Raw genomic sequence first — 27,240 nt, 5'->3', positions numbered from 1 at the left:
TTGAGTTAATCATTGAAAAGAAAACTTAATTGCTGGGCGTGGTGGTGCAGACCTGTAGTCCCAGCTACTATGGAGGCTAAGGTGAGAAAATTGCCTGAGCCCAGGAGTTCATAACCAGCCTGAGCAACATAGCAAAACTCATCTCTCAGAAAAACAAAAGTAAACTAGCTGGGCGTTGTGGCGGGCACCTTTGGTCCCAGCTACTTGGAAGGCTGAGGCAAGAGAATTGCTGAAGCCCAAGAATTTGAGGTTGCTGTGAGCTGTTAACGCCACAGCACTCTACCGAGGGTGACAGAGTAAGACTGTGAGACTGTGTCTCAAAAAACAAAACAAAACTTGATTTTAAGGGTGCCTCCTTTGGCAGAGCCACAGCACCTCCCCGGACCTGGCAGACGTGGTTTTTGTCCAGATCGTGTGCACAAGATTCTCCTATTCTCTCTCTATCGCTGAAAATGCCTGCTGTATCACTCAGCGTAGAAGATAGAGGGAGCATGATAGTGGCTGAAAGCCAACTGAGGGCTGTTGCTCATAGTGCTCTAAATGCAGTGAATTTCATACCAAACACTTCTCCCTGGCCAAAAGTCAACCAGGTTGATAGGTGGTTAAGATCTAGACAAAGTTGGCTCGGCGCCTACAGCTCAAGTGGCTAAGGCACCAGCCATATACAGCTGATATGGCGGGTTCGTCACCAGCCCGGGCCTGCCAAACAACAATGACAGCTGCAACCAAAAAATAGCCGGGCGTTGTGGTGGGTGCCTGTAGTCCCAGCTGCTTGAGAGATGGAGGCAGGAGAATCGCTTGAGCTCAGGAGTTGGAGGTTGTTGTGAGCTGTGATGCCACTGCACTCTACCCAGGGCGACAGCTTGAGGCTCTGTCTCAAAGAAAAAAAAAAGAAGATCTAGACAAAGAAAACGCCTCATTATCAGAGGATACTTTACACAGAGAAACTTTAGCCCATGTTTCATTCCATCTGCCTCTGGGCAAGAATTTTTGTCATCCCACAGAGCTAGAACTTTGTCGTCAGAACTTACGGCCACATCTCATGCAATGTCAGAATGGGAAGAAGCAGCGAATAAAAGTGAGCTTGTTGAATACCTACTGGGTAGCAAGGCCTGGGTAGATGTTATATGTTCATTGTCTTGTTAAATCCTCACAAGAACCTGTTAGGCAGATGTTGTAAATTTCCTTGTATTAGGAATCTGATATTCAGACAGACTGTGTCTTGCCTGAGATCACTCATCTAGTCATTGGCAATACTGTGATTTCAACAGGGTTCTTTTTGATTCCAAAGTTCATTCTCTATGTTCTACCACACTACCAGGACAGTTTTCTCCTAAAGTAATTCTGAGCAGCATACTTTTGCAATGTCATGGTAATGTTCACAACTTTGCTTTTTCACAGATTCCCTGGACTTTGTCACCCAGTGGCTAGAAGAAGCCTCAGATGACCTTATCAATCAGAAGCGTAAACATGCCCTACCAGCTGGGGGAGGGGCTGCTGGCTCTGGGGACGCTCCCAGGCCTAGTCCTGTGGCTATCCAGAATTATGCGTACCTGAAGCTTCTGAAGTGGGACCACGGCCAGAGGCCTTTCCCAGAAGTAGGTGCCTCTGAGCAGCCCCTGTAACTGCTCACATTTTTTTTGTGCTGAACTTGTAAAAACGAACAACTCTATTCTAAGTCACATACCAGAAAATTCCCCCTTTTAAAGTGTACAGCTCCATGGTTTTTAGTATATTCACAGAGTTCTTCATCTATTACCACTATTTAATTTACAACATTTTCATCACCCCTAAAATACTCCCCTACCCATGGGCAATTGGTCCCCCCATCCCACCCCGGCACTGACTAATCCACCCTCTATCTCTGTGGATTTACCTGTTCTGAACATTTTATATAAAGGAAATCATGCAGCACTGGCCTTTTGTGTCTGGCTTCCTCCACTAAGCACCATGTTCATCCATGTTAGAGCAGGTTTCAGTGCTTCATTTCTTTTTATCCACTGTGTTTTTTTTTTTTTTTACTTTTTCATCGAGTTTTTATTAGTAAAGTCATGATTCAGAATCATCAGGCACCCACGTCCCCCTCTACTATCCTGGAATAAGGAAGAAGGACGGAGGACGGAGGATGGAGGACAGAGGAGGTGAGGTACAGCCACTTCAAATCTTCCCAGGAAACATGCCTTCTGCCCGACGGTCATCCCAGGCCGAGACCCAGGACACGGGACAGAGCGACTTGTGCACACGGTGGTCCCATTCACACCCAGAGACGTCACCTCCTTTTGCCGTCATTGCCTTCTGGCAGCCGTGGTAGTCTAGGTAGCTCTGCCAGCAGTGTCTGGTCTGGTTCTGGTCGGGGAAGCGGCTGTCAAAGGGGCAATCTTGTAGTTCTTGATTTTGGTCTTGATGTCTTCTGCCATGGTGCTGACCCGAAAGACACCCCGGACGCACCTCAAAGCTCAATGTGACCCTCAGCAAAGACCCACTGTGTTTTTTTATTGTGGTAAAATATATTTAACATAAAAATTACCATTTTAGCTATTTCTAACTCAGTGACGCTAGTATATTCACATTGTTGTAGACCATCACCACTGTCCATCTCCAGAGCATTTCCATCTTCCCAAACAGAAACTCTCCTCTGGTCAAACATTAATTCCCCATTCCCTTCGCTCCCCCAACTGTGGCAACCACCATTCTACTTTGAATCTTTAGGAAATTCACTAATCTGGGTACCTCATCTAAGTGGAATTATGCAATATTTACCCTTTTGTGTCTGGCTTATTTTACTTAGCATAAAGTCTTCAAGGTTCATTTATGTTGGGTGGTGCCTGTGGCTCAGTGAGTAGGGCGCCGGCCCCGTATACTGAGGGTGGCAGGTTTGAACCTGGCCCCGGCCAAACTGCAACAGAAAAATAGCTGGGTGTTGTGGCGGGCGCCTGTAGTCCCAGCTACTTGGGAGGCTGAGGCAAAAGAATCGCCTAAACCCAAGAGCTGGAGGTTGCTGTGAGCTGTGACTCCACAGCACTCTGAGGGCGACAAAGTGAGACTTTAAAAAAAAAAAAAAGATTCATTTATGTTGTATTGTGTATCAGTATTTCTTTCCATTTTAAACCTGAATAATGGATTCCACTGTATGGATATACTATATTTATACTATATTTTGTCTATAGATTCGTTTATCATTTGAAGAACATTTGAGTTGTTTTCACTTTTTGGCTATTGTGAATTATGCTTCTGTGAACATTTGTGTACAAGTTTTTGCATGGGCATATGCTTTTTCTTTCTTTTTTTGTCATTTAATTCTTTAATGGAAAAAGCCATTAATAATCAAATGAAGGAATCACTTTAAAAAACCTATACTTAAGTAAGAAACATTTCTTTTTTTTGAGACAGTCTCACTATGTCGCCTTCAGTAGAGTGCTGTGGTGTCACAGCTCACAGCAACCTCAAACTCTTGGGCTTAAGTGATTCTCTTGCTTCAGCTTCCCAAGTAGCCGGGACTACAGGCGCCCACCACAACGCCTGGCTATTTTTTGTTGTTGTTGGAGTTGTCGTTGTTTTAGCGTTTAGGGTTAGAACCCAATAACCACTGAGCTGTGGGCACCAAGCCTGAACATATGTTTTCAATTCTCTTGGTTATATACCCAGAATTAGAATTGCTGGGTTATGTAGTAACTCTTAAGTTTAACATTTTGAGGCGCTGCCAACAATTTTCCAAAGCAGTTGCATCATTTTATGATCCCCCAAGCAATGTGTAAGATTCCCAATTGTGCTGCTGAACTTTTATCCTGTTTTTACTCATCTTGATCAAAACCGTAGTAGTGGTGTTGTTTGCAGCTTTATGTGAAGAAACTTCTTCCCCTTCCATGGTGAGCGATATTTCTTCTTTTTATGTTTTCACAACAAATACTTACAACTGCATTGTTTCTTAAGGGGATGACTAAGAAGGGACTCCCCCATTTTGTCTGCAAATAGATGATTTGGTGAGTGTAGACTCTTTTCTTTTTTGAGATTGCAGGGGCTTCTAATCTCTAGCCCTAGATCTTGCTACTTCTCTAAATATCTCTCATAACTTCCATAATTGTCCTTTCTAGAAGTTGTAAGCTTAAAGTTTTACCTTTTGCCTGAGTTCTCTGTTTTATGCTGGAGGAGGATCTACAGAGGATGTTAAATTGAGGGGGACAATGTTCCTTTCTGAATAGTTACATGTTCTTTTCTGGAGGGAAATTTTCAGCCTAACGTGTCTCTTAAAAAAATAGCTATGGGGGGCGGCACCTGTGGCTCAGTGAGTAGGGCGCCGGCCCCATATACCAAGGGTGGTAGGTTCGAACTTGGCCCCTGCCAAACTGCAACAAAAAAATAGTGGGGAGTTGTGGCGGGTGCCTGTAGTCTCAGCTACTCAGGAGGCTGAGGCAAGGGAATCACCCAAACCCAAGAGCTGGAGGTTGCTGTGAGCTTATGATGCCATGGCACTCTACAAAGGGCAACAAAGTGAGACTATCTCTAAAAAAAAAGAAAAGAAAAGAAAATTAGCTATGGAGACAATGATAGTTTTTGTTTGTTTGTTTTGAGACAGATTCTCAAGCTGTCACCCTGGATAGAGTGTCGTGGTATCACAGCTCACAGCAACCTCAAACTCTTGGGCTTAAGAGATTCTCTTGCCTCAGCCTCCCAAGTAGCTGGGACTATAGGTACCTGCCACGTGCCCAGCTATTTTTTTTTCTGTTGTTGCAGTTGTCATTATTGTTTTAGCTGGCCCGGGCTGGGTTCAAACCCAACAACCTCAGTATATGTGGCTGACGCCCTACCCACTCAGCAATGGGCACTGCCTGACGATGATAGTTCTTACTGGGGACAGATGTCTACTCTCTTGGTCCTTGGAAATTTTTTGCATCTAAGCTGGAGTACTTCATACTGTTAGGAAACACAAAGCAAAGTCAAGTCACGGGAGGCTGATAGTGAGCCCATTGAAGCCAGTTTGTTTAATAAGAGGATTCTTATCTTCAGAGATAGTTTCTATTTGAGATGAGTTCTGGCCTAGAACCCCACAATGTTCACTGTTCATGTCTTGATTTGGCATATCTCAGTTTCTTACAGCAAGACCAGTCCTTCAGGTTCATTTGATTAACCCGTAAAAACTTACATCAGAAACTGTATCTCTTCAGTTTTTCCTCTGCTCTTTCCCTCACCCCACTCAAGAGGCTGTGGCATGGTGGGTGTCAGGAAATTTACTTGTTGCCTGCTTTCTGCACCAGGCAGCTTTGGGATGTTACCTGTCAGCCCTACTCTGTGTATTTAACCATTTCCTTTTCTTTTCATTTATTCACTTACCAGTTCTTGAGAGCTTCCTTTGCGCTAGGTGGTGAGGGTGTACCCTCCAGGAATTCCTCCCTTCCACTGTCCAGTATAGAGTAACTAGCTATCCTGGTGTGCTAGGAATTAAGGAGAATTCACAAGATTTGGGATTTTCTTGGGGGCTTTGTTTTCTTAAGTTTTTTGTCTGTTTTTGAGACAAGATCTCACTGTGTCACCCAGGCTGCAATATAGTGGTGCGATCAAAGCTCACTTTAACCTCAAACTCCTAGGCTAAAGCGATCCTCCTGCCTCAGCCTTCCAAGTAGCTGCAACTACAGGTGTGCACCACCATGCCTGGCTAATTTTTTTTTTAAACTGTTGTTTTTTTTTTTTTAGAGACAGAGTCTCACTTTATTGCCCTTGGTATGGTGTCACAGCTCACAGCATCCTCCAACTCCTGGGCTTAGGCGATTCCTTTGCCTCAGCCGCCCGAGTAGCTGGGACTACAGGCGCCCGCCACAACGCCCAGCTATTTTTGTTGTTGTTGCAGTTTGGCTAGGGCTGGCTTTGAACCTGCCACCCTCGGTATATGGAGCTGGGGCCCTACCAGCTGAGCCACAGGCGCCGCCCCAAGGCTAATTTTTTGTTTGTTGGTTTGGTTTTAGAGATGGGGGTCATGATATATTGCCCAGAGTCAGCTTGAACTCTTGGCTTTAAGCAGTCCTCCTGCCTCAGCCTCTCAAAAAGCTGGGATTTCAGGAATGAGCTGCAGCACCTGGCCTGGATTTCTGTTTCAAAACTGGGACAGTCCTGGAGAAACTGGTCACCCTAACTCTGTACCTTATTACTTCCTTCCTTCCATTTTTTTTTTTTTTTTTGAGACAGTCTTAAGCTGTCACCTGGATAGAGTACCATGACGTCACAGCAAACTCCAACTCTTGGGCTCAAGCAATCCTCTTGCCTCAGTTTTTCTGTTTTTTAGTAGAGACAGGATTTTGCTTTTGCTCAGGCTACTCTTGAACTCATGAGCTCAAGCAATCCACATACTTCAGTCTCCCAGAATGCCGGGATTATAGGTGTAAGCCACCACCCCCAGCCACTTTTTTCCTTTCTGATGATATAACCTTTATCTGTTGAGTGCTGGCTCTGACAGCCACTTTATATACAGGATCTTGTTGTGTGTTTTTTATAAAAATTTTATTTTATTTTATTTTTTTGAGACAGAGCCTCAAGTGGTCACCCTGGGTAGAGTGCTGTGGCATCACAACTCACAGCAACCTCCAAAACTTCCAATTCCTGGGCTGAAGTGATTCTCTTGCCTCCGCCTCCCAAGTAGCTGGGACTACAGGTGCCCACCACAACGCCCAGCTGTTTTTTTGTTGTAGTTGTCATTGTTGTTTGGCAGGCCCGGGCTGGATTCGAACCCACCAGCTCAGGGGTAGGTGGCTAGCGCCTTAGCCACTTGAGCTACCGATGCTGAGCCTATGTACAGGATCTTTTTCATCTTTAAAACAGCCCTGCGAAGTAGGAATCCCCACTTTGAAAAGCTTGCATGATGTCATTGTACTGTTAAGTGCAGAGCCTGGAGTTATCCCCAGGTCTGTCTCAGTGAGTGCTTTATTTTATTTTATTTTTTTATTAAACCATAGCTGTGTACATTAATGCGATCATGGGGCACCATACAGTGATTTTATAGACTGTTTGACACATTTTCATCACACTGGTTAACATAGCCTTCCTGGCATTTTCTTAGTTATCGTGTTAAGACATTTATATTCTATATTTACTAAGTTTCACATGTACCCTTGTAAGATGCACCGCAGGTGTAATCCCACCAATCACCCTCCCTCCGCCCATCCTCCCCCTCCCTTCCGTCTCCCCCCTCAGTGAGTACTTTATATCGCACCCTTTCTCAAGGAGAAAGGGCTCTGACATGGAAGCGTGCTCCATCCACACATGACTCCCTCATAGCTCCAAAACAACTCTAGAACATCATGAGGGAAACTGTGATCCCACTGCCCTCTGCTGGCCAGTCCAAACCTTCAGCTCAGCCATGACTTACCTTGTATTTCTTACAGACAGTTTTGATGGACCAGTCCCGCTTCCAAGAGCTCCAGCTGCAGCTGGAGCAACTCACCATCCTAGGGGCTGTGTTACTGATCACATTCAGCATGGCAGCGCCCGGAATTTCTAGCCAGGCTGACTTTGCTGAGAAACTCAAGATGATTGTGAAGATTTTGCTGACAGATATGCATCTACCGTAAGTGGCTGCATCGTTAGCGGATGGATGGTAGGCGGTGGGTGACAGAAGACTGGAAGGCAGAATCCCGGGCCACTTTCTAGGAACTGAGAGGAAACCTTGCTCTCTAACTTGGTTCCCTTGATGAAGACCCCAGCAGAATTTTTCAGGGCCATAGCATCAAAGTGAATCAACAGCTGGTTTAGCAAAGCTCTAGGGTAGGATCTGTAAGATGTTTGTTAACTAGTCTGCAAGGCCTAGAGGCCACACTCTAGGAGGGTTTGGGTCATTATCCTAAGAGCAAGAGGGAGCCACAAAGGATTAGAAGCAAGAGGAGACATAATTAGATTTATGGGGGATTTTTGTTCTTTTGTTTGTTTTTAGAGACAGAAACTCACTCTTTCGCCTAGATTAGAGTACAGTGGCATGATCACAGCTCATAGCAGCCTGGTATTCCTGGGCTCCAGCAATCCAATCCTCCTGCCTCAGCCTCCTGAGTAGTTGGGACTATAGGCACATACCACCACACCTGGCTAACTTATGACCTTAATTTTAAATTTTGGCTGGGAAGGGAATAGTAGATAGGAGAGAGAATTTAGGAGTTGAGAGAAGAGGTGGCTTTAGCTGGGGGTCTGCCGTGGACAGGGTGAGGGGCTGGTATTCATGGTTGCCTGCTCGGAAGAGTTTGAAATCCTGGGCTTGGGGATCCTGTGCCCCTCTGTGCCCTTCTACCACACTCCTCCCCAGGCCTGGCTGGGTGCCGGGTGCCATCAGCTGATTTGCTCTCCCTCCTCAGGAGCAGTGTGCTGTCTGCTCTTTCCTCCTTTAATGGGGTTGTCCTTGTCTCTTCACCTCCAAGGCCCCTGTTTTTGATTATGTTGAGTGCTTCATTTCTTTAAGGGCCATTTTTTAAACATTTAATCATAGCTGTGTACATTAATGCAATCATGCGGTACAATGTGCTGGTTTTATATACAATTTGAAATATTTTCATCGAACTGGTTAACATAGCCTTCATGGCATTTTCTTAGAGTGTTTCATTTCTTTTCCTAAACCTTTCAAATGCCTTAAACTCTTGCTAGAGCCCATGAAGAGACTGAGGTGTGGAGACATTGGGGAAAAAAAAATACGATGACTAGGATCCATAGTAAGAAATTTATTTTGTGAGGTACAGTGGCTCACACCTATAATCCTGGCACTCTGGAGGCCAAGCCTGAACAAGAGTAAGACTTCATCTCTACTAAAAATAGAAAAAATTATCTTGATGTGGTGGCACACACCTGTTGTCCCAGGTACTTGGGAGGCTAAGGCAGGAAGATGACTAGAACTCAGGAGGATGAGGTTGCAGGGATGATGACACTGCACTCTACCCCAGGTGTTAAAGCAAAGACTGTCTCATAAAAAATGAATCTTTCTTTACTTCCTTCCTTCCTCCTTTATTCCTCCCTCTCTTTCTCCCTTCCTTCCTTTCTTCTTTCTCTCTTTTTTTTTTTTTTTGAGACAGAGCCTCAAGCTGTCACCCTGGGTAGAGTGCTATGGCATCACAGCTCACAGCAACTTCCAACTCCTGGGCTCAGCGATTCTCCTGCCTCCACCTCCCAAGTAGCTGGGACTACAGGTGGCTGCCACAATACCTGGCTATTTTTTGGTTGCAGCTGTCATTGTTGTTTTGGTGGGCCTGGGCTGGATTCGAACCTGCCAGCTCAGGTATATGTGGCTGGCACCTTAGCGGCTTGAGCCACAGGCGCCGAGCCTAAGTGGAGGAATTTTATTGCTGAGTTTGCAGAAACCATGGGTGTGTTCATTGCAGTGTGGGTGTGTCCACTTGTGACTAAGAGTTCAACACTCCTGACTTGGGCCAGGAGACTTTTTGCTTAGCCAAGCCCTAGTCTGAGGCCCTTGTACAGGCACAGCTCTGAGCTGTCACCTAGATCCCTTTCCAGTTAGAACTGGTCTGTCAAAGCTACCATTGATGGGGGTCCCAGTTCAGCACTTCCTCAGGAGTCCAGCCCTGAATGCCCATATCTGCCCAGCAGTGAGTCCCAGGATTTGGTTCCATGATCCCTATTAAGTCTGTACATAGGAGCTAGACCCAAAAGAAAGTACCATATAGTCAGGCCTGGTGGCTCACACCTGTAATCCTAGCACTTTGGAAGGCTGGGGCAAGTGGATTGCTTGAGCTCAGGAGTTCAAGACCAGTCTGAGCAAGAGTGAGACCCCATCTTAATAAAAATAGAAAAACTAATACCAGCTACTCAGGAGGCTGAGGCAAGATCATTTAAGTCCAAGAATTTGAGGTTGCTGTGAGCCACAATGATGCTGTGGCACTCTACCCAGGGCATCAGAGTGAGACTCTGTCTCAAAACAAAACAAAACAGAAGTGCCTGCTCACAGAATACCCACTAACAGGAGGGTCCCAGGAAATTAACACACTTTTTTAACTTTTGGATCTTAATTTTATCTATTCTTTTAAAAATAGATAACACATGCACTTTTTTTTTTTTTTTGGTGGCCGGAGGTGGGTTTGAATCTGCCACCTCCAGGGCTGGCACCCTACTCCTTTGAGCCACAGGCGCTGCCCCCACGTGCACGTATTTCAGAAATCAAAAGTTACTAGCCAGATGTTGTGGCACGCCTGTAGTCCCAGCTGCTCGGGAGGCTGAGGCAAGAGAATCGCGTAAGCCCAAGAGTTAGAGGTTGCTGTGAGCCGTGTGACGCCACGGCACTCTACCCAAGGGCGGTACAGTGAGACTCTGTCTCTACAAAAAAAAAAAAAAAAAAAAAAATCAAAAGTTACAAAAGGGTATTCAGTTAAAAGGTTCTCTCCCATTCTTGCCCCATAGCTGCCAAATTTCTGGGGTTTTGTGTATTCCGCTAGAGGTATCACAAGATACTCTTAAGTTCCAGGCTTACTCCATCATACAGAGGCTAGCAAAAAGTTGTGTTTTGGATCTTTGGTCCTGGTATATTCTGAATCCCCCCTTCCCACTGTCCTTTCTAGTGGAGGGAGAGAAAGGACGTCTTCTCCAGTCAGGTGTGCACAGCCTGGGATGTAAGAGAGAAGGGAAGAAAGTCACAAATTGTCTCTTGAACATGTAAATCCATTGGTGGGTGGTGTAACTCTTGCCAGGGCATGGGCTGTTGGAGCTGGTTATGGCACTTTGTTTATAGGCACTTTCTTCCTCTGGCTTTTCTTTTCCTTTCTCTGTTTAAGCTCCTTCCACCTAAGAGATACCCTGACTACCATTGGGGAAAAAGTCTGCCTGGAGGTGAGCAGCTGCCTTTCCCTGTGTGGGTCCTCTCCCTTCTCCACAGACAAGGAGACCACGCTCAAGGGCCAGATCCAGGCTGTTGCCAGTCCCGATGACCCCATCCGCAGGATCATGGGTATGTTTGGGGGAGGTAGGCAGCAGGGCTGCGCCCTCAGGAGGACTGGGGGACTGGGGATGGACTCCTCTGAAGAGATCTCATTGGACTTTGGTGGGAATAAGAGTGCTCCTGGGTGAAGAAAGAGGATGATTAATTACCACAGTGTGATCAGGGCCCTGAAAGGATGGACAAGTGATCAGGCTGCCATCATTGTTCTGAGGGCTCTGACTTTGGAATCATAAGCCTTGGTTCATAAGGCTTGTTCCAGCACTTACGGTATAGCTTCAGCAAGTGACTGGACACTCAAGTTTCCTTATCTCTAAAAAGGGAATGATAACAACCACCTTACAAGGCAACTGAGAGGGCTACCTGGGAGGAGATATGTAAAGTCCTTACCATAGTGCCTGGTACTCAGTAAGAAGTAGCTATTATTAAAATAGCTGAGGGTGGTGCCTGTGGCTCAAGGAGTAGGGTGCCGGTCCCATATGCCGGAGGTGGCGGGTTCAAACCCAGCCCCGGCCAAAAACTGCAAAAAAAAAAAGACATTTAAAATAGCTGAATATTAATATTAAAATGTTATTTAAAAAGAAAATCAAGGACTCAGTGCCCATAGCTCAGGGCGACATAGTGAGACTCTGTCTCAAAAAAAAATGAAAAAAGAAAAATCAAGGCTGGGCAAGGTGGCTTATACCTGTAATCCTGGCACTCTGGAGGTCAAGGCAGGTGAATCACCTGAGTTTAGGAGTTCGAGACCTGAGCAAGAGTGAGACCCCATCTCTAAAAATAGCCAGGCATTGTGTCAGGTGCCTGTAGTCCCAACTATTTAAGAGACTGAGGCAAGAGGATTGCTTAGGCCTAAGAGTTTGAGGTTGCTGTGAACTGTGATGCCATGGGACTCTACCCAGGGCAAAAGAATGAGACTCTGTCTCAAAAAAAAAAAAAAAAACTATTAAAATATTAGTACTTGGGGCGGCGCCTGTGGCTCAGTGAGTAGGGCGCTGGCCCCATATACCGAGGGTGGCGGGTTCAAACCCGGCCCTGGCCAAACTGCAACCAAAAAAATAGCCGGGCGTTGTGGCGGGCACCTGTAGTCCCAGCTACTCGGGAGGCTGAGGCAGGAGAATCGCGTAAGCCCAGGAGTTGGAGGTTGCTGTGAGCTGTGTGACGCCACGGCACTCTACTGAGGGCCATAAAGTGAAACTCTGTCTCTACAAAAAACAAAATATTAGTACTTGGCTCGATGCCTGTGGCTCAAGTGGCTAAGGTGCCAGCCACATACACCTGAGCTGGCGGGTTTGAATACAGCCCGGGCCCGCCAAACAACAATGACAGCTGCAACCAAAAGATAGCCGGGAGTTGTGGCAGGCACCTGTAGTCCCGGCTACTTGGGAGGCGGAGGCAGGAGACTCGCTTGAGCCCAGGAGTTGGAGGTTGCTTGATGTGAGCTGTGATGCCCCGGCACTCTACCCACGGTGACAGCTTGAGGCTCTGTCTCAAAAAAAAAAAAAAATTAGTACTTAATAGTAACATATTGAAGATAATAAAAGTATTAAAATGGTAATATCAAAGTATTGTTATTAAAACTTACAGGGCTGCCCCTATGGCTCAGGGGGTAGGGCACTGGCCTGATATACTGAGAGTGGCGGGTTCAAACCCCGCCCCAGCCAAACTGCAACAACCAAAAAATAGGCAGGTGGTGTAGCAGGCACCTGTAGTCTCAGCTACTTGGGAGGCTGAGGCAAGAGAATCTCCTAAGCCCAGGAGTTGGAGGTTTCTGTGAGCTGTGTGACCCCACAGAACTCTACTGAGGGCAATAAAGTGAGACTCTTGTCTCTACAAAAAAAAAAAACAAAAAACAACTTATAATAAACTGGTGTGGTGGCTCATGCCTATAATCCTAGCACTCTGGAAGGCTGAGGCAGGTGGATTGCTTGAGCTTAGGAGTTCAAGACCAGCCTGAGCAAGACCAAACCACAGGCGAGCGCCATCATGTCTGGCTAATTTTTTTATTGTCTTTTTGTAGAGAAGGGGTCTTGCTATGATGCTCAGGCTGGTCTTGAAATCCTGGCCTCAAGCAATCCTCCTGCCTCAGCCACCCAAGTGCCAGGATTATACACATGAGCCACTATGCCCAGCTATATTAAACTATTTTTAATAAATATTCTATAAAATTTGAAAGATATTCTGTATTAGCTATTACTTTTTCATCACCAGAGCAGTTTTACTATGAAAAATTCTGTTAATTAGCTTGATTTAATCATTTCACAATGTATACATATATGAAAACGTGTGTGTATATATGTATAATTTTATATATACATTGATATAATGTTAGTTATACATTAATAAGGCTGGTGGGGGGAAGAAAATTATCTTTTTGGGTTTGATCAAGGAAACAATATTTTAAAAACTCAAGTTAAATTTTTTAATTGGATTCAATTAATTTTCAAGCTCTTATTCTTTGAAAGCAAATAAGTATTTTAATTTTTAACGTTAATTATTTATTTATTTTTTCACTATTGGTTTTTTTTTTTTATTCACAGCTGTGTACATTAATGCGATCATGGGGCACCATACACTGGTTTTATAGACCGTTTGACACAATTTCATCACACTGGTTAACATAGTCTTCCTGGCATTTTCTTAGTTATTGTGTTAAGACATTTACAATTTTTTATTCTTTTTTGAAAGCAAATAAGTGCTAAAGAAGTAATGAGAAATTAGTAGGTTTCACTTCAGGCATAAACAGAATGATCATGGTTCTTTTTTGTTTTTGTTGTTTTGTTTTGTTTTTGAGACAAGAGTCTTACTCTGTTGCACCTGGGTATAGCTCTGGCCTCATAGCTCACCGCAACCTCAAAGTCCTGGGGTCAGGTGATTTTCCTGCCTCAGCTTTCTGATTAGCTGGGACCACAGGTGCTTGCCACAATGCCCAGAAATTTTTCTATTTTCGTTTATTTTATTTTATTTTTTTGAGACAGAGTGTCATTTTGTCACCCTTGGTAGAATGCCATGGCATCATAGCTCACAGCAACCTTAAACTCTTAGGCTCAAGTGTTCCTACTGCCTCAGCCTCTCAAGTAGCTAGGACTACAGGTGCCTACCACAATGCCCGGCTGTTTTTAGAGATGGGGTTTTGCTCTGGCTCTTGCTGGTCTTGAACTCCTGAGCTCAGGCAATCCACCTGCCTCAGCCTCTCAAAGGGCTAGGATTATAGGCATGAACCACCATACCCAGCCTAATTTTTCTATTTTTATTTTTTAAATTTATTTATTTTTTGAGACAGAGTCTCACTGTGTGGCCCTCAGTAGAGTGCTATGGCATCAGAGCTCACAGCAACCTCAAACTCTTGGGCTTAAGCGATTATCTTGCCTCAGCTTCCCAAGTAGCTAGGACTACAGGCACCCGCCACAATGCCCAGCTATTTTTTTTCTTTTTTCTTTTGTAGTTGTTATTGTTGTTTGACAGGCCTGGGCCAGATTCAAACCCTCCAGCCCCCATGTATGTGGCAGGCACCCTAACCACTGAGCTACGGACGCCAAGCCTTTTCTATTTTTAGTAGAGATGGGGTCTCACTTTTGCTCAGAGTGGTCTTGAACTCTTGAGCTCAACTCAGCCTCCCACAGAGCTGGGATTACAGGCTTAAGCCACCACAACTGGCTCAAAATTTATTTTAAAAAAAAAACAAAACACTTCGTCCTGGCTCAGCGCCCATAGCACAGTGGTTATGGTACCAGCCATATACACTGAGGCTGGCAGGTTCAAACCCAGCCCAGACCGGCTAAGCAACAATGACAGTTGCAACAGAAAAATAGCCAGGTGTTGTGGCGGGGGCCTATAGTCCCAGCACTTGGGAGGCTGAGGCAAGAGAATTGCTTAAGCCCAAGAGTTTGAGGTTGCTGTGAGCTGTGAAGCCATATCACTCTACCAAGGGCAACACAATGAGGCTCTGTCTCAAAACAAAACAAAACAAAACAAAAAACCATTTCATCCTAGCTTTGTATTGGTCACAGTTGTCTGTGGGTCCCCCAAGAGGAGCTCTTCCAGATCTTGCAGGACCCTCAGACCATCTCGATTTACACTCAGCTTTAACAGAGGTAGGAAAGTGCCTGTCCGTAGACCTGTGGCTAACAAGCTGCTTCTCGACCTGTTGTCTTGCTTGTTTCCTAACAGCTAGTTATAGCTATGAGGATTAAAAACCAGTTCTTGGGTGGGCCTGTGGCTCAGTGAGTTGAGTGCTGGCCCCATATACCGAGGGTGGTGGGTTCAAACCCAGTCCCAGCCAAACTGCAACAAAAAATAGCCGGGCATTGTGGTGGGTGCCTGTAGTCCCAGCTATTCAGGGCTGAGGCAAGAGAATCGCCTAAGCCCAAAAGCTGGAGGTGGCTGTGAGCTGTGATGTTACAGCACTCTACTGAGGGCGACAAAGTGAGACTCTGTCTCTAAAAAAAAAAAAAATTAAATTAAATTAAAAACCAGCTCTTAGGTAATAACAGTAGGATGATCTACACTCCTGAGTAAGTCTTCCTGTTCTGGGAACCTTAGAGAACCAAATTAACTTAGGGATGGGGCAAAAGAACCCATCCTATCAGTGTGTTTTGAGTTTAGAAGGTATAAGGGGCAGGGCATATAGTTTGAAAAAGCCCGTTCAGGGCGGCGCCTGTGGCTCAGTGAGTCCCATATACCAAGGGTGGCGGGTTCAAACCCAGCCCCCGCCACACTGCAACAAAAAAATAGCTGGGCGTTGTGGCGGGCGCCTGTAGTCCCAGCTACTCGGGAGGCTGAGGCAGGAGAATCACGTAAGCCCAGGAGTTGGAGGTTGCTGTGAGCCGTGTGACGGCACGGCACTCTACCGAGGGCCATAAAGTGAGACTCTGTCTCTACAAAAAAAAAAAAGAAAAAGCCCGTTCAATTTTAGTACATGTGCTGCTGAAGTGAGCGCAAAAAAGCCTGTTCAGTATAAATGTCCTTATTGTTTTTATAATGAAATCTGTAAGAAGTGTGGCTTGATCAAATCTTTTTCAGCTGGGGAGATTATGCGGAAGAGTGTAAAGGCATCATAGAGGGGAATGGGTTAGGAAAGCATCAAACGAAATTATTCTTCAGAGCAGGACCAATTTACAAATGCCCACAACTTCCAGGGCCTTCCACAGTAGCATTAGGGAAGGAAGCTCATGCTTCTTTCTTGTGAGTATAGTAAGAAAAGAGACCACAAGCCAGTGGTGCTGGGATTTTCTTTTTTCATTTTTGAACTTACAATTTGTGCCCTCTTTTCATGTGATCTCAGTATATCTTGTTCCCACGAAAGCAAAACATTTCTTCAGTCTCTTTCTTTATCCGTACATTCATTCTTGCATTCCAAATGTGTTTTGAGCTTCCCCTGGGAGCCAGGTCTCATGCCTGCATGGTGCTGGGTGATGAGAGATGATGAACAAGAGAAGCCCGATTCTTACCTTCATGAAACTTACCCTCCAGAGGGGGAGAGGAAACATTACAAATGGGATGACTGTTCAGAAGTGCAAGGTTCTATGGGTAGGGTCTAGGGGTGTGACTGGGGAAGACTTCCGCTAAAGAGTGATGATTAAGCTAAGAACCGAAGCATAATCAGAGAAGTTCATAAGGTCACTCTGAAACAACTAACAACTGTGTTTTCCATCACAGAATCTCGAATCCTGACCTTCTTAGAAACCTACCTTGCCTCGGGTCATCAGAAGCCATTGCCTACAGTACCTGGGGGATTGGGTCCAGTTCACAGAGAACTGGAAGAAGTTGCTATTAAATTTGTTCGCCTGGTCAACTATAACAAGATGGTCTTCTGTCCCTATTATGATGCAATCCTCCGTAAGATCCTCGTCTGATCCTAACTTGTATGCCCCCTGCAGCAGCAGTATTATTTACTTGCCTCAGAATATCTGTTCTGAACTGTAATGTTGCTTTGGAAAATGGCTATGTAGTACATTTCTATTTAACAGCACTGATTCCAAAGGGAATACTATGTGTATCACTGTTGAAAAGAGTTGTTGAAAAATGCACTGAATTCTATTTTGAGAGATTGTATTTATGAGTGCAAGTTTACAAATCAAAGAAGCTTTTTGTTTTCTTGAGTTTTTATAGGTTACACTTAGCTTTTAAACTTTCAACTGCCAGTGTCTCCTCTTGTATTCCATCATGATTGTAGCAACGGTGTCCTTCCGAAGAGGCTGGGACCTTTCTTCTGCAATCTGGGTATCTCTCCTTCATATACCCCGTGAGTTAAAGAGACCAAGCCATGACTTCAGCTCTTGCCCCTCCCTCACACAGTGCCCTCCCCCAAAGTATTTTGTGTTGGAAGGGCTACATGAAGTCTTACTACTATTTAATTTCTTTTCCTTTTTCTTATTTATTTATTTTTCCTTGCCTGGCCTAGCCAGGGTACTGGAGCCCCCTTTGTTCTAGAGAAGAGTTATTTAATTTTAAAAAGGTTATTCTTTTATACAAAATTACTTCTGACCCTGGATGATGACTTATGAGATTTAGAGAATGGAAATTCTTTGACTTTTAAGCCTTGAAAATTGAAGAACTTTTTTTTTTTAGTTTAATGTGAAAGAAGAGAGAAATATCAGAGATTCTACTGAAAAAAAAAATGAGTCTAATACAGTACACAGATGTGTTCATTGAATTGGAATTCTGGAATTAGATCTGAATGTTTTAAGGTAAAATAACTCAAGGTCACTAATCTCCAAGATAAGGAAATCAGAAAATCCCTGGTTTTTGAACAGTATTTTTCAAGGAACTTCAGTGACCAGAATTCCTGACATGTCCTATGACTATGAGATTAATTCGAGTCTCATAAATGATCTGTTAAAAAACAAAAATAGGAGAGTGTGTATATATTTTAGACAGGGACATTGTATTAGAAGCAGAGCCATGAAGTTGGAAAGATCCCCAACTGACAGAATCGCAAGGAATGAGATAAATGTAAAGAATCCCTTTATTGGGTGGTGCCTGTGGCTCAGTGAGTAGGGCACTGCCCCCATATACTACTGAGGGTGGCGGGTTCAAATCCAGCCCCGGCCAAACTGCAACAACAACAAAAAATAGCTGGGCGTTGTGGCAGGCGCCTGTAGTTCCAGCTACTCGGGAGGCTGAGGCAAGAGAATCGCCTAAGCCTAAGAGCTGGAGGTTGCTGTGAGCTGTGATGCCACAGCACTCTCCCGAGGGCAATGGAGTGAGACTCTTATCTAAAAAAAAAAAAAAAAATCCCTTTATGGAAGCAGGTAGGGCTGGAGTGGGCTGGCAGGGTTTGAAGGGGCAGCAGGAGCATTCACTCTGGGCTGTGTAGTGGGGCAGGCTTCGTAAGGGTGAATGGTTGTATCAAGTGTGTGTGCTTTCTCCACACACAAGCTGTGTGAGCTGTGCTCTGCTGCTGTGTCACACTTGCAGTCAGAAGTGTGTGCTGCAGTATAGGGTCAGAGTCATCCAGGAGTGTCCAACCTGCAGCCCGCTGCCACATGCCGATTTGGTGAGGACTTTTTTACTTATCTGTGGTGTTGAATATCATGAAAAGTATACATGGATCTTTTCTTGCTCATCAGCTTCCGTTAGTGTTTGTGTACTTAGTGTGCGGCTTAAAACAACTCTCTATTCCAATGCATGGCAGAGGTAAAAAAAAAAAAGGTTGGACACCCCTGGTGACTCAAGGACGAATTTTCCCTGGTTTCTTTAGAAAGATAAAATTTCTTACTGACAGACATAAAAGTAATCCAGTCCATAAAGACTTCTGGGCGAGAAGCTAAAAGAAACTCGGAAGTCATTCCAGATGGCCCCTTCCTGGAAGGCCAGCAGCTATTCTTGAGGAACCAGGGGAAAGGACTCATTTCATGGCAGGCACCGTTTTCTCTGATCTTTTGCATAAGGAAATGTGAGTTAGGAAAGACTTAAACAAGCAGTTGGGTTGTCCTTTACAGGATAGGCATTACAATAGTACTGATGTGGGGAGGAAAGCAGGTACTCTATGAGAACAGGATCAGACCCAGTAGTATCAGAAACGACTCCACTTTATTGGGTGGAGTCGTTTTTGAGATTGTTCATGGTCCCGTTATAGAGCTTGGGTTTATACAGAGGACTTGGGAACTCAGGTGGAAATTACACGTCAGTAGATGAGCACTGATGTCAGTTCTAATCTATGCTATATGGTAAATTTTTTAAAATGCAAGTAGAGTCAGGTGTTTCTTTAGGTCCCAGGCAGTAGATCCTGGAGCATCTGGGGGTCACTGTAAATTGATGACTGGTCACATTTTATGTGAGAGTGCTTTTAAAGACCAAAATCACATCTTTTTATAGCATGTTCAGTTAGGTTGCTTTGGGAGTTGTTCCTTTGAGGCCTGAGGTTGCTCTGGGGCAGTTCTGCCTGCTGGCCTTATGATATTATCAGTTCCTGGGCTGAGAAGCCCTGAACACCCAGGGGTGGCACTCTTTAATGCCTCAGCCTCTGAGTGTTTGGGGGCTTTTTCTCTCCTTCAAAGGGGAAAGGAGCTTCCCACACACACACCTGCACAGGATCAATTCCCATTTCTGAAGTCATTCTTCCTAAATCTCAAAAACTCTTCTTTTGTAAGACAACTCTTACAAGATATTTTTTCCCCTTGTGGGTTGCTACATTGACAGGGTTCAGTCTGGGTGGTTTGAAATCTTGATGCACATATAATGTGGAGCTTCATAGACTCTCTTGGCCCCTCTGCTCCCTCAGTGTCCACTGGTGGAGTCCTGTGACTGCACAGGCCAAGAACGAAGGAAGCACACTTCAGAATCAGATATTCATATTGAATCATTTTGTTCTTGCTCTATGAAGATAAGTGAGCTATTTTTCTTCCTGGAATCTCATAGGATTATTACTAAGGGCCAGGAAAATTCATTTAGGTCATTTAGTCACTCAGGAAACGTCACTAAGCATCTGTCTACGTGTCATTCCCCCCCCCCACAGCTCTCCCTCTAAAATAAAACATCCTGTGGAGTATAGCATGTCCTTCAGAATTGAATTGATTCTATATGCTGTTAAGTAACAGATTTGTGGAGATAAGTGTCTTTTCCCAAAATTGCTAAGTTTTTGGTGGTTGTACTTTGCCACAGTGGATAGAACTGAGCACCTTGAGAGTGAGGTCAGTATCACCAAGCCTCTTCAATCTACTGTTAAATAATTTGACAGTCTGAGGAATGAATGGCTGGGTATCCAGAGCAGTAACTGCTACTTTATTAGCTCTTGGTTGGGTGGGTGGATAGATTCTCGGTCCAGGTGTTTTTCTTTTGTTTTCTGTTTTTAGAGACAGGCTCTTGCATTGTTGCTCAGGCTAGAGCGCAGTGATGTACTTATAGTTCACTGTAATCTAGAACTCCTAGGCTCAAGCCAGAGTCTTCCCACTGTGCCACCATTCATGCTAATTTAAAAAAAATGTTTGTTTAGAGATAGGATCTTACTGTGTTGCCCAGGCTGGGATTATATCCTGTAAAACCTAACTATAAATATACTTCAGGTAAGAACCACACTGATCTCCCAAAATGCTGGGATTATATCCCATCTAACCCGACTATAAATATCTTCGGGTAAGAACCATAACTGATAACAGTGTCTACTGATGAGATGGAGTAGGTAGGTGTATACGAACTTTTTTCTCTGTGAAGAAAAGTTAGCATTTGACTTAATGGGCATGCAATCCACACGTACTGGCTGACAATTCTGAATGGATTGTTCAGTGGTTCAGTTTTTGTGGAAGTGCTTATTTTCATTTCCTGGGAATAGAGGAGGTGTTGCTGCCACCAACTTTCCTGGTCAGTTTCATAGCAAATAGGTGTTTGCTGTTTGATTTTCAGTGACCTTTTGGCATGCCCTGATTTATATGTATAACATTTGTTTAATTTTGAGGCAGGGTGATGAGTGGAAAGACTAGGCGCTGTCAGTAAACAGGGTTCTGATCTCCACAGTTTTATATCCTCGCTGGGGCAAATCAGGGCCTGTTTCTAATACCTATAACATGAAAGGACTAAGACTTGATTTTTAATAAAGGTCCCTTCTAATTATAACGTTTGGTCATGGCAAAATTCTGCATAAAGCTCAGATTTAGAGGAACATCTAGTTTGGAGTCTTCCCTCTGTTGCTTTCTTATTGGTTATATGATATGTGTACTGGGCCAGTCATGCTCTCTTAGGCCTCAGTATTTTCATCTGTGAAATGGGAACACTACTATCTTGCATTGTTGCTGTGAGGATTACATTTTGTAATGGATATAAGAATGGTTTTGCTTCATTAGCAGTAAAGGAGAGCCTATAACCAACCCTCTACCTGTGTAGGTGCTCGTCTGTTATTGTTGAATTCCACAGTTAGTGCCCAACTTCCCTTGAGTCGAGCACATTTTATAGGGCTAAAGGGGAGGTTTTCTTCCTAGCCTATCCCCAAACTGGTGTTTACGTTCATTATCTCTTCTGTGCCAGCGCTGCAGCCTCACCTTTGCTTACTTCCTGACATCCTCTCCGCCCCAGTGATTTCTCCCATCTCCATTTGTATGTTGTTTGAACTAAATGTGTCCATGTATGAACAAATGAACAGATGAATGAATTGGTAATGGATGATGGCTGTGAAGTCATATTTAAATGCACTATCTTACTTAAAAACAATCTAAATAAATAACTCCAATGGTATTTCCAATTGTGTAATTATATTGTATTTTATATTGCGTAACTTAATGGCTAACCTTTTTGTTCATAGAATTCAAAGCAACTTCATAGTGTGGGTGGGAGGGATAAATTTTAAGCCCCATAAGCTCTATTTATTGACATATCCAGTGTTTACTGGTACTTTCAGAAATAGCCAGAGTTCTAGAAAATATGCATTGGAAGCCTGAACAATTTTACTTAAAACTGTTCCTTGTGTGGGTTTCTGTCACACCTGACTTAAATATATTGCCTTCTGAATGTAGAAACCAGAACTAAGCTATGGGCCTGGTTTGATGTTATGTCACTTACTTGATTTCCAAATCAGATGTGTCTGGTGTTAGTAGCCCTAGTCAAATTTCATTTCTCTTAAACCTATTTTTAATTTTGCTTTATATGAACTAAACATTGAGAACTTGTAACTTCAATATCTGACTTAAAATTAACCTTAAAATTAAAGTAACAGTTCTGTTTTTTTCTCTTCCTTATTCATGTTGCTTCTCCTTTTAAAAGCACTGTCTTCTTTTTTTTTTTTTTTGTAGAGACAGAGTCTCACTTTATGGCCCTCGGTAGAGTGCCGTGGCCTCACACAGCTCACAGCAACCTCCAACTCCTGGGCTTAAGCGATTCTCCTGCCTCAGCCTCCCGAGTAGCTGGGACTACAGGCGCCCGCCACAACGCCCGGCTATTTTTTGGTTGCAGTTTGGCCGGGGCCAGGTTTGAACCCGTCACCCTCGGTATATGGTGCCGGTGCCCTACCGACTGAGCCACAGGCGCCGCCCAGCACTGTCTTCTTTATACTCAAAGCAGAGCTTTGGTCAGTGCTCAGACAGGAAAGAAAGTTTAATAAGCAGTGGAAATGTTTGTAATGACTCTTACTCTCAAAGCTTGGTAAGCTGACACTTCTGTTGAGTAAGATTTTACTTAAATTAGTCATATGATACCTGAATTTTATTACTTGATATGAATTACCTTTCAAGACTTCTGAATTTTTTAGTAAGTAAAACATAAGTTTGTTCAATGTCATAGTCAAGAACTACCAACTTCAGTGAAATTTGGTTTGGGAATTGAAATGTAAAAAAGCAATTTACGAACATGGTAATTATACTTTACTGTAAGTGAATTTTGTGTGTCGTGGCATCAACTCTCACAGCAACCTCCAGTTCTTGGGCTTAAGCAATTCTCTTGCCTCAGCCTCCCAGGTAGCTGGGACTACAGGCACCTGCCACAATGCCCGGCTATTTTTTATTTTTTTTTTATTTCAGTTGTCATTGTTGTTTAGCAGACCTGGGCAGGGTTTGGACCCGCCAGCCTGAGTGTATGTGGCTGGCACCCTACCCACTGAGCTACAGGTGTTGCCTGTAAGTGAACTCTTAACATGTACATATTAACTACAGGCCAGTAGAAGCTTATAAAATTACCAAATAAATTCGTAATTATTGACCAAGGTAAATATACTGATAAAAATTATTTATTTTTTCATTCTTTTAGAGTGCTATGATTTGATCATTCAGAGAGCTATGTTTACTAGTGATTTTTTACTTTACTAGGTGTGGCCACGTATCTATAACCTCTTGTTTAAAGTTTAATGGTAAAGGCCAGAGTTTGACCTTTTTGAATGCCATGGCATCACCTTAGCTTACAGCCACCTTAAACTCCTAGGTTCAAGCAGTTCTCCTGCCTCAGCTTCCTGAGTAGCTGGGACTACAGGTGCCCACCACCACACCCAGTTAATTTTTCTATTTTTAACAGAGACGGGGTTTCACTCTTGCTGAGACTAGTCTTGAATTCCTGAGCTCCAGTGATCCTCCTGCCTCGTCTCCAAGAGTGCTGGGATTACAGGCATGAGCCACTGCACCTGGCCAAGAATTTGCTTAATTTTGTTTAAGAAACAATCCTTGAATACTTTGTCTACTTCTAGAATCTTGAGATACTATAATTGCTTTATAAAAAGGAAAAATATGGATATCTTTGGCAATTTTTCTGGGTTCAGAAATATTGATAAATAAGAGTCCTTGGAAATGTAGAACTGATGATACCACGAGTCTGCACAAAGGTAAGTTCAGATGTCTAACATTATGCTGCTGCTTAAAGTATGTTTAACGAAAGCAATTATCAACTGTTCAGGCAGGATCACTTTAAAAATTAAAGCTTCATAAATATATAGTAGTTAGGACATTAGAAAAATATTTTTTTCTTTTTTATTTGAGACAGTCTCATTCTGTCACCATGGGTATAGCGCCATGGTGTCATCATGTCTCACAGCAACCTCAAACTCTTGGGCTCACGCAATCCTCTTGCTTCAGACTCCTGAGTAACTCTGACTACAGATACCTGGTATAACACCTGGCTAGTTTTTTATTTTTAGTATAGACAGGGTCTTGCTCTTGTTCAGCCTTGTCTTTTTTTTTTTTTTTTTTCCTAGAGACAGAGTCTTACTCCAGTGCCCTGGGTAGAGTGCATTGTGGTGTCATAGCTCACAGCAACCTCCAACTCCTGGGCTCAAGCAATACTCTGATACTGTCAGCCTCCCAAGTAGCTGGGACTACACGTGTCTGCCACAACACCTGGCTAATTTTTCTATTTTTAGTAGAGACTGGGGTCTCGTTCTTGCTCAGACTGGTCTCAAAACGCCTGAGTTCAAGTGATCCACCCACCTCAGCCTCTCAGAGTGCTAGGATTATAGGCATGAGCCACTGGCCCAGCCTAGAAAATATTTTTTTCTAATGAGAAATAATCCTTTTTATGTCTAAAGAACAGATCATTTCTAAGAGAAATATCTTGGAAATAAGTGCTGTAGGAACAATTATGATATACATAATGGCCTTAACAGTGATTAGTGGCACTTTTTGCCAGGTGTATATGTATATATAAAATGTTTTCTCTTCATTATGATGTTAACATCATTTTTCATGCATATTCACGTGGCTTTGTTTAGCCATCTGTTATTACAAACCACTTACAGGTATTTCATATTATTTTATCTTCTTCAAAACATTAACCACCAAAACAGTTTAGGAAAGTCTACACCAGTGGTTCTCAACCTTCCTAATGCTGTGGCCCTTTAATACAGTTCCTGTGGGTTGCAACCCACAGATGGAAAACCACTGGTCTACAACTCTGTCTTTTAAAGTCTGCCATATGGTACCACTTGTGTCTTTTAAGATTGTTTTTTGGCTGGGCTGGTCTGGCAGTTCACACCTGTAAATCCTAGCACTTTGAGGGGCCAAGGTGGAAGAATTGATGGAGGCCTGGAGTTTGAGACCACCTTAAGCAAGAGCAAGACTCCTGTCTACAAAAGATAGAAAAGTTAGCCAGGCTGGTGCTGTGTGCCTATAGTCCCATCTACTCCTGAGGAGGTTCCCTTGCATTTGAGGTTGCAGTGAGCTATGATGATGCCACTACATTCTAGCCAGGACAACAGAATGAGACTCTTGCAAAAATAGTTTTGTTGATAATTGTAAAATAAAAAAACACAGCTCGTAAATAATACTTGGAAAGATAACAAAATCAGAGACACTGATTTTGAGGCACTTTTAGCTTTAATGGGAAAGTATTAGAAACCAAACATGCATGTGACCAATTTCTATAAATACAACCTTGCTACATATAAATTTATGTGAGAAAATGATTCAAGATTACCTTTCTTGTGTTATAAACAAGTGTTATGGGAAATTTGAAGCTGGTTTTTAATTGTAAGATTATTTAATAACATGTGAATTCACATACTAAATTGTTTCCAAGGCCAGGGTGGTGGCTCACACCTGGGCAGCTGAGATAGGTGGATTGCTTGGGCTCAGGAGTTCAAGACCAGCCTGAGCAAGAGTGCGACTCCCCCCTCATCTCTACTGAAAATAGGAAAACTAGCCAAGTGTTGTGGGTAGCCTGTAGTCCCAGCTACTCGGGAGGCTGAGGCAGGAGAACTGCTTAAACCCAGGAGTTTGAGGTTGTGAGCTATGATACCACGGCACTCTACCCAGGGCATCAGAGTGAGATTGTCTCAAATAATAATAATAATAAAATAGTTTCTAATATGTAAGACAGTTTTATAACCACAATACTTTTCCTTTTCTTGTTTTGTTTCATTTTGTTTTCTTCCTGATTTTTAGCTTTTGACTACTAATGAGTTAATAGGAGCTAATGTTGCCAAAGAGTAAAACATAGTTCTTTGGACTTAATTTTTTTTTCCTTTTTGAGACAGAGTCTTACTGTCACCCTCTGTAGAGTGCTGTATAATCATAGCTCACAGCAACCTCAAACTCTTGGGCTGAAGTGATTCTCTTGCCTTAGCCTCTCAAGTATCTGGGACTATAGGCGCCCACCACAATGCCCAGTTATTTTTAGAGATGGGGTCTTGCTCTGGCTCAGGCTGGTCTCCAACCCATGAGCTCAGGCAATCCATCTGCCTTGGCCTCCCAGAGTATTAGGATTACAGGCTTGAGACATTGTGCCTGGCTTTGGACTTGATGTTCATGACAAGTTTTGGCTTACTCTAATTATAATTCAGTTAAGTATGACTTTCTTTAATGCTATCTATATTTAGCTCATAAAAAAATGTTCTTGAGCACTAAGCATCTTTCAAAATATTCAGGATGAGTATCCTTAATCTGAAAATCTGAACTCCAGAATGCTCTAAAATCTGAAATATTTTGGGCACTGACATGGTGATACACAAAGGAAATGCTCTGTGTGGCTTTTCAGATTTTGAACTTTTGAGTTAGGGATGTTGGACTGGTAAGTATGATGCAACTATGCCAAAATACTACTGGTCCCAAGCATTTCAGATAAAGTATACTCAATCTGCAACTATGTGAGAACAAGACAGTGGGTGGTTAAAGGGATTTCTGAAGTCATGTTGCTTTTAAGAGACAAAAGACCAAAATCTGCCTCAGATTTAATTGTGGGGAAATGCATTCATATTTGAAGATTTCTAATACGTTTAATTTGCCTCTTAAAAATGTTTTCAGTATCACAAGAATGGAAAAGTAAGAATCCAGTGTACTCAATATGAAACCAGTAGATAAACAAATATGCACTCACATAAGAGAAAAACACAAATTCAAGTGAGGGAGAGGAAAGAGACATGGAGGAACAAGGGGGATTGTTGCACTTTCACTTAACAGGCACGATGTATATGGCACACCTGGGTGAGGGAACTAACTACAACTTGGACTCTACCTAACAAAAACAATAAGCTAATCATCTGTACTCTCATATTAATCTGATATTTAAAGAAAAGTTTTCATTTAGTTCCAAAAGAAATTAAGAACGTGGTTAAGTATACATATAGTAATTAAATTCAAGATGGCCTATCTTGTATTTTTGACATTTACTTTTATACTATTGGCTGAATAACTTACGTTATTCCTAAGGATGAACATGGTGGCTTATGCCTGTAATCTCAGCACTTTGGAAGGCCAATGCAGGAGGATAGCTTGAGGCCAGGAGTTCAAGACCAGCCTGAGCAGCAAGACTCCAGTTCTACAGAAAGAAAAAAAAGTTGGCTACTCAGGAGGCTGAGGCAGGCGCATTGCTTTAGTCCATGTATTTGAGGCTGCAGTGAGCTATGATCATGCCCCTGTATTCCAGCTGGGCAACAATCCCTTTTCTTTAAAAAACAAAAAAAATCTAAATGAAAGAAGCAGAAGGAGGCACAG

At 43.3% G+C, this 27,240-nt stretch overlaps 1 protein-coding gene and 1 pseudogene across 4 annotated transcripts in view; one reads left to right on the top strand and one right to left on the bottom strand.

Moving 5' to 3' along the window:
- Positions 1–16,929, top strand: part of TCP11L1 (t-complex 11 like 1) — a 41,080-nt gene extending 24,151 nt beyond the window's left edge. For 3 of the 4 annotated variants that reach the window (XM_053562913.1, XM_053562914.1, XM_053562915.1), the window contains 4 exons: positions 1,402–1,598; positions 7,371–7,552; positions 10,746–10,918; positions 16,562–16,929. In XM_053562913.1, coding sequence (XP_053418888.1) covers positions 1,402–1,598; positions 7,371–7,552; positions 10,746–10,918; positions 16,562–16,758 — 749 coding nt within the window. In that variant the 3' untranslated portion in view covers positions 16,759–16,929. The remainder of the gene's footprint in view (positions 1–1,401; positions 1,599–7,370; positions 7,553–10,745; positions 10,919–16,561) is intronic. The other variant, XM_053562916.1, reaches the window with a different exon arrangement.
- LOC128566024 (cytochrome c oxidase subunit 6B1-like) lies at positions 2,151–2,509 on the bottom strand (annotated as a pseudogene).
- Positions 16,930–27,240: the final 10,311 nt, after the last annotated feature.

The sequence above is a fragment of the Nycticebus coucang genome, chromosome 14 (assembly GCF_027406575.1).
Source record: "Nycticebus coucang isolate mNycCou1 chromosome 14, mNycCou1.pri, whole genome shotgun sequence".
NCBI classification, from domain to species: Eukaryota; Metazoa; Chordata; class Mammalia; order Primates; family Lorisidae; genus Nycticebus; species Nycticebus coucang.
The sequence above is the reverse complement of the archived record's forward strand: the minus strand, read 5'-3'. Positions and strand labels throughout refer to the sequence as shown.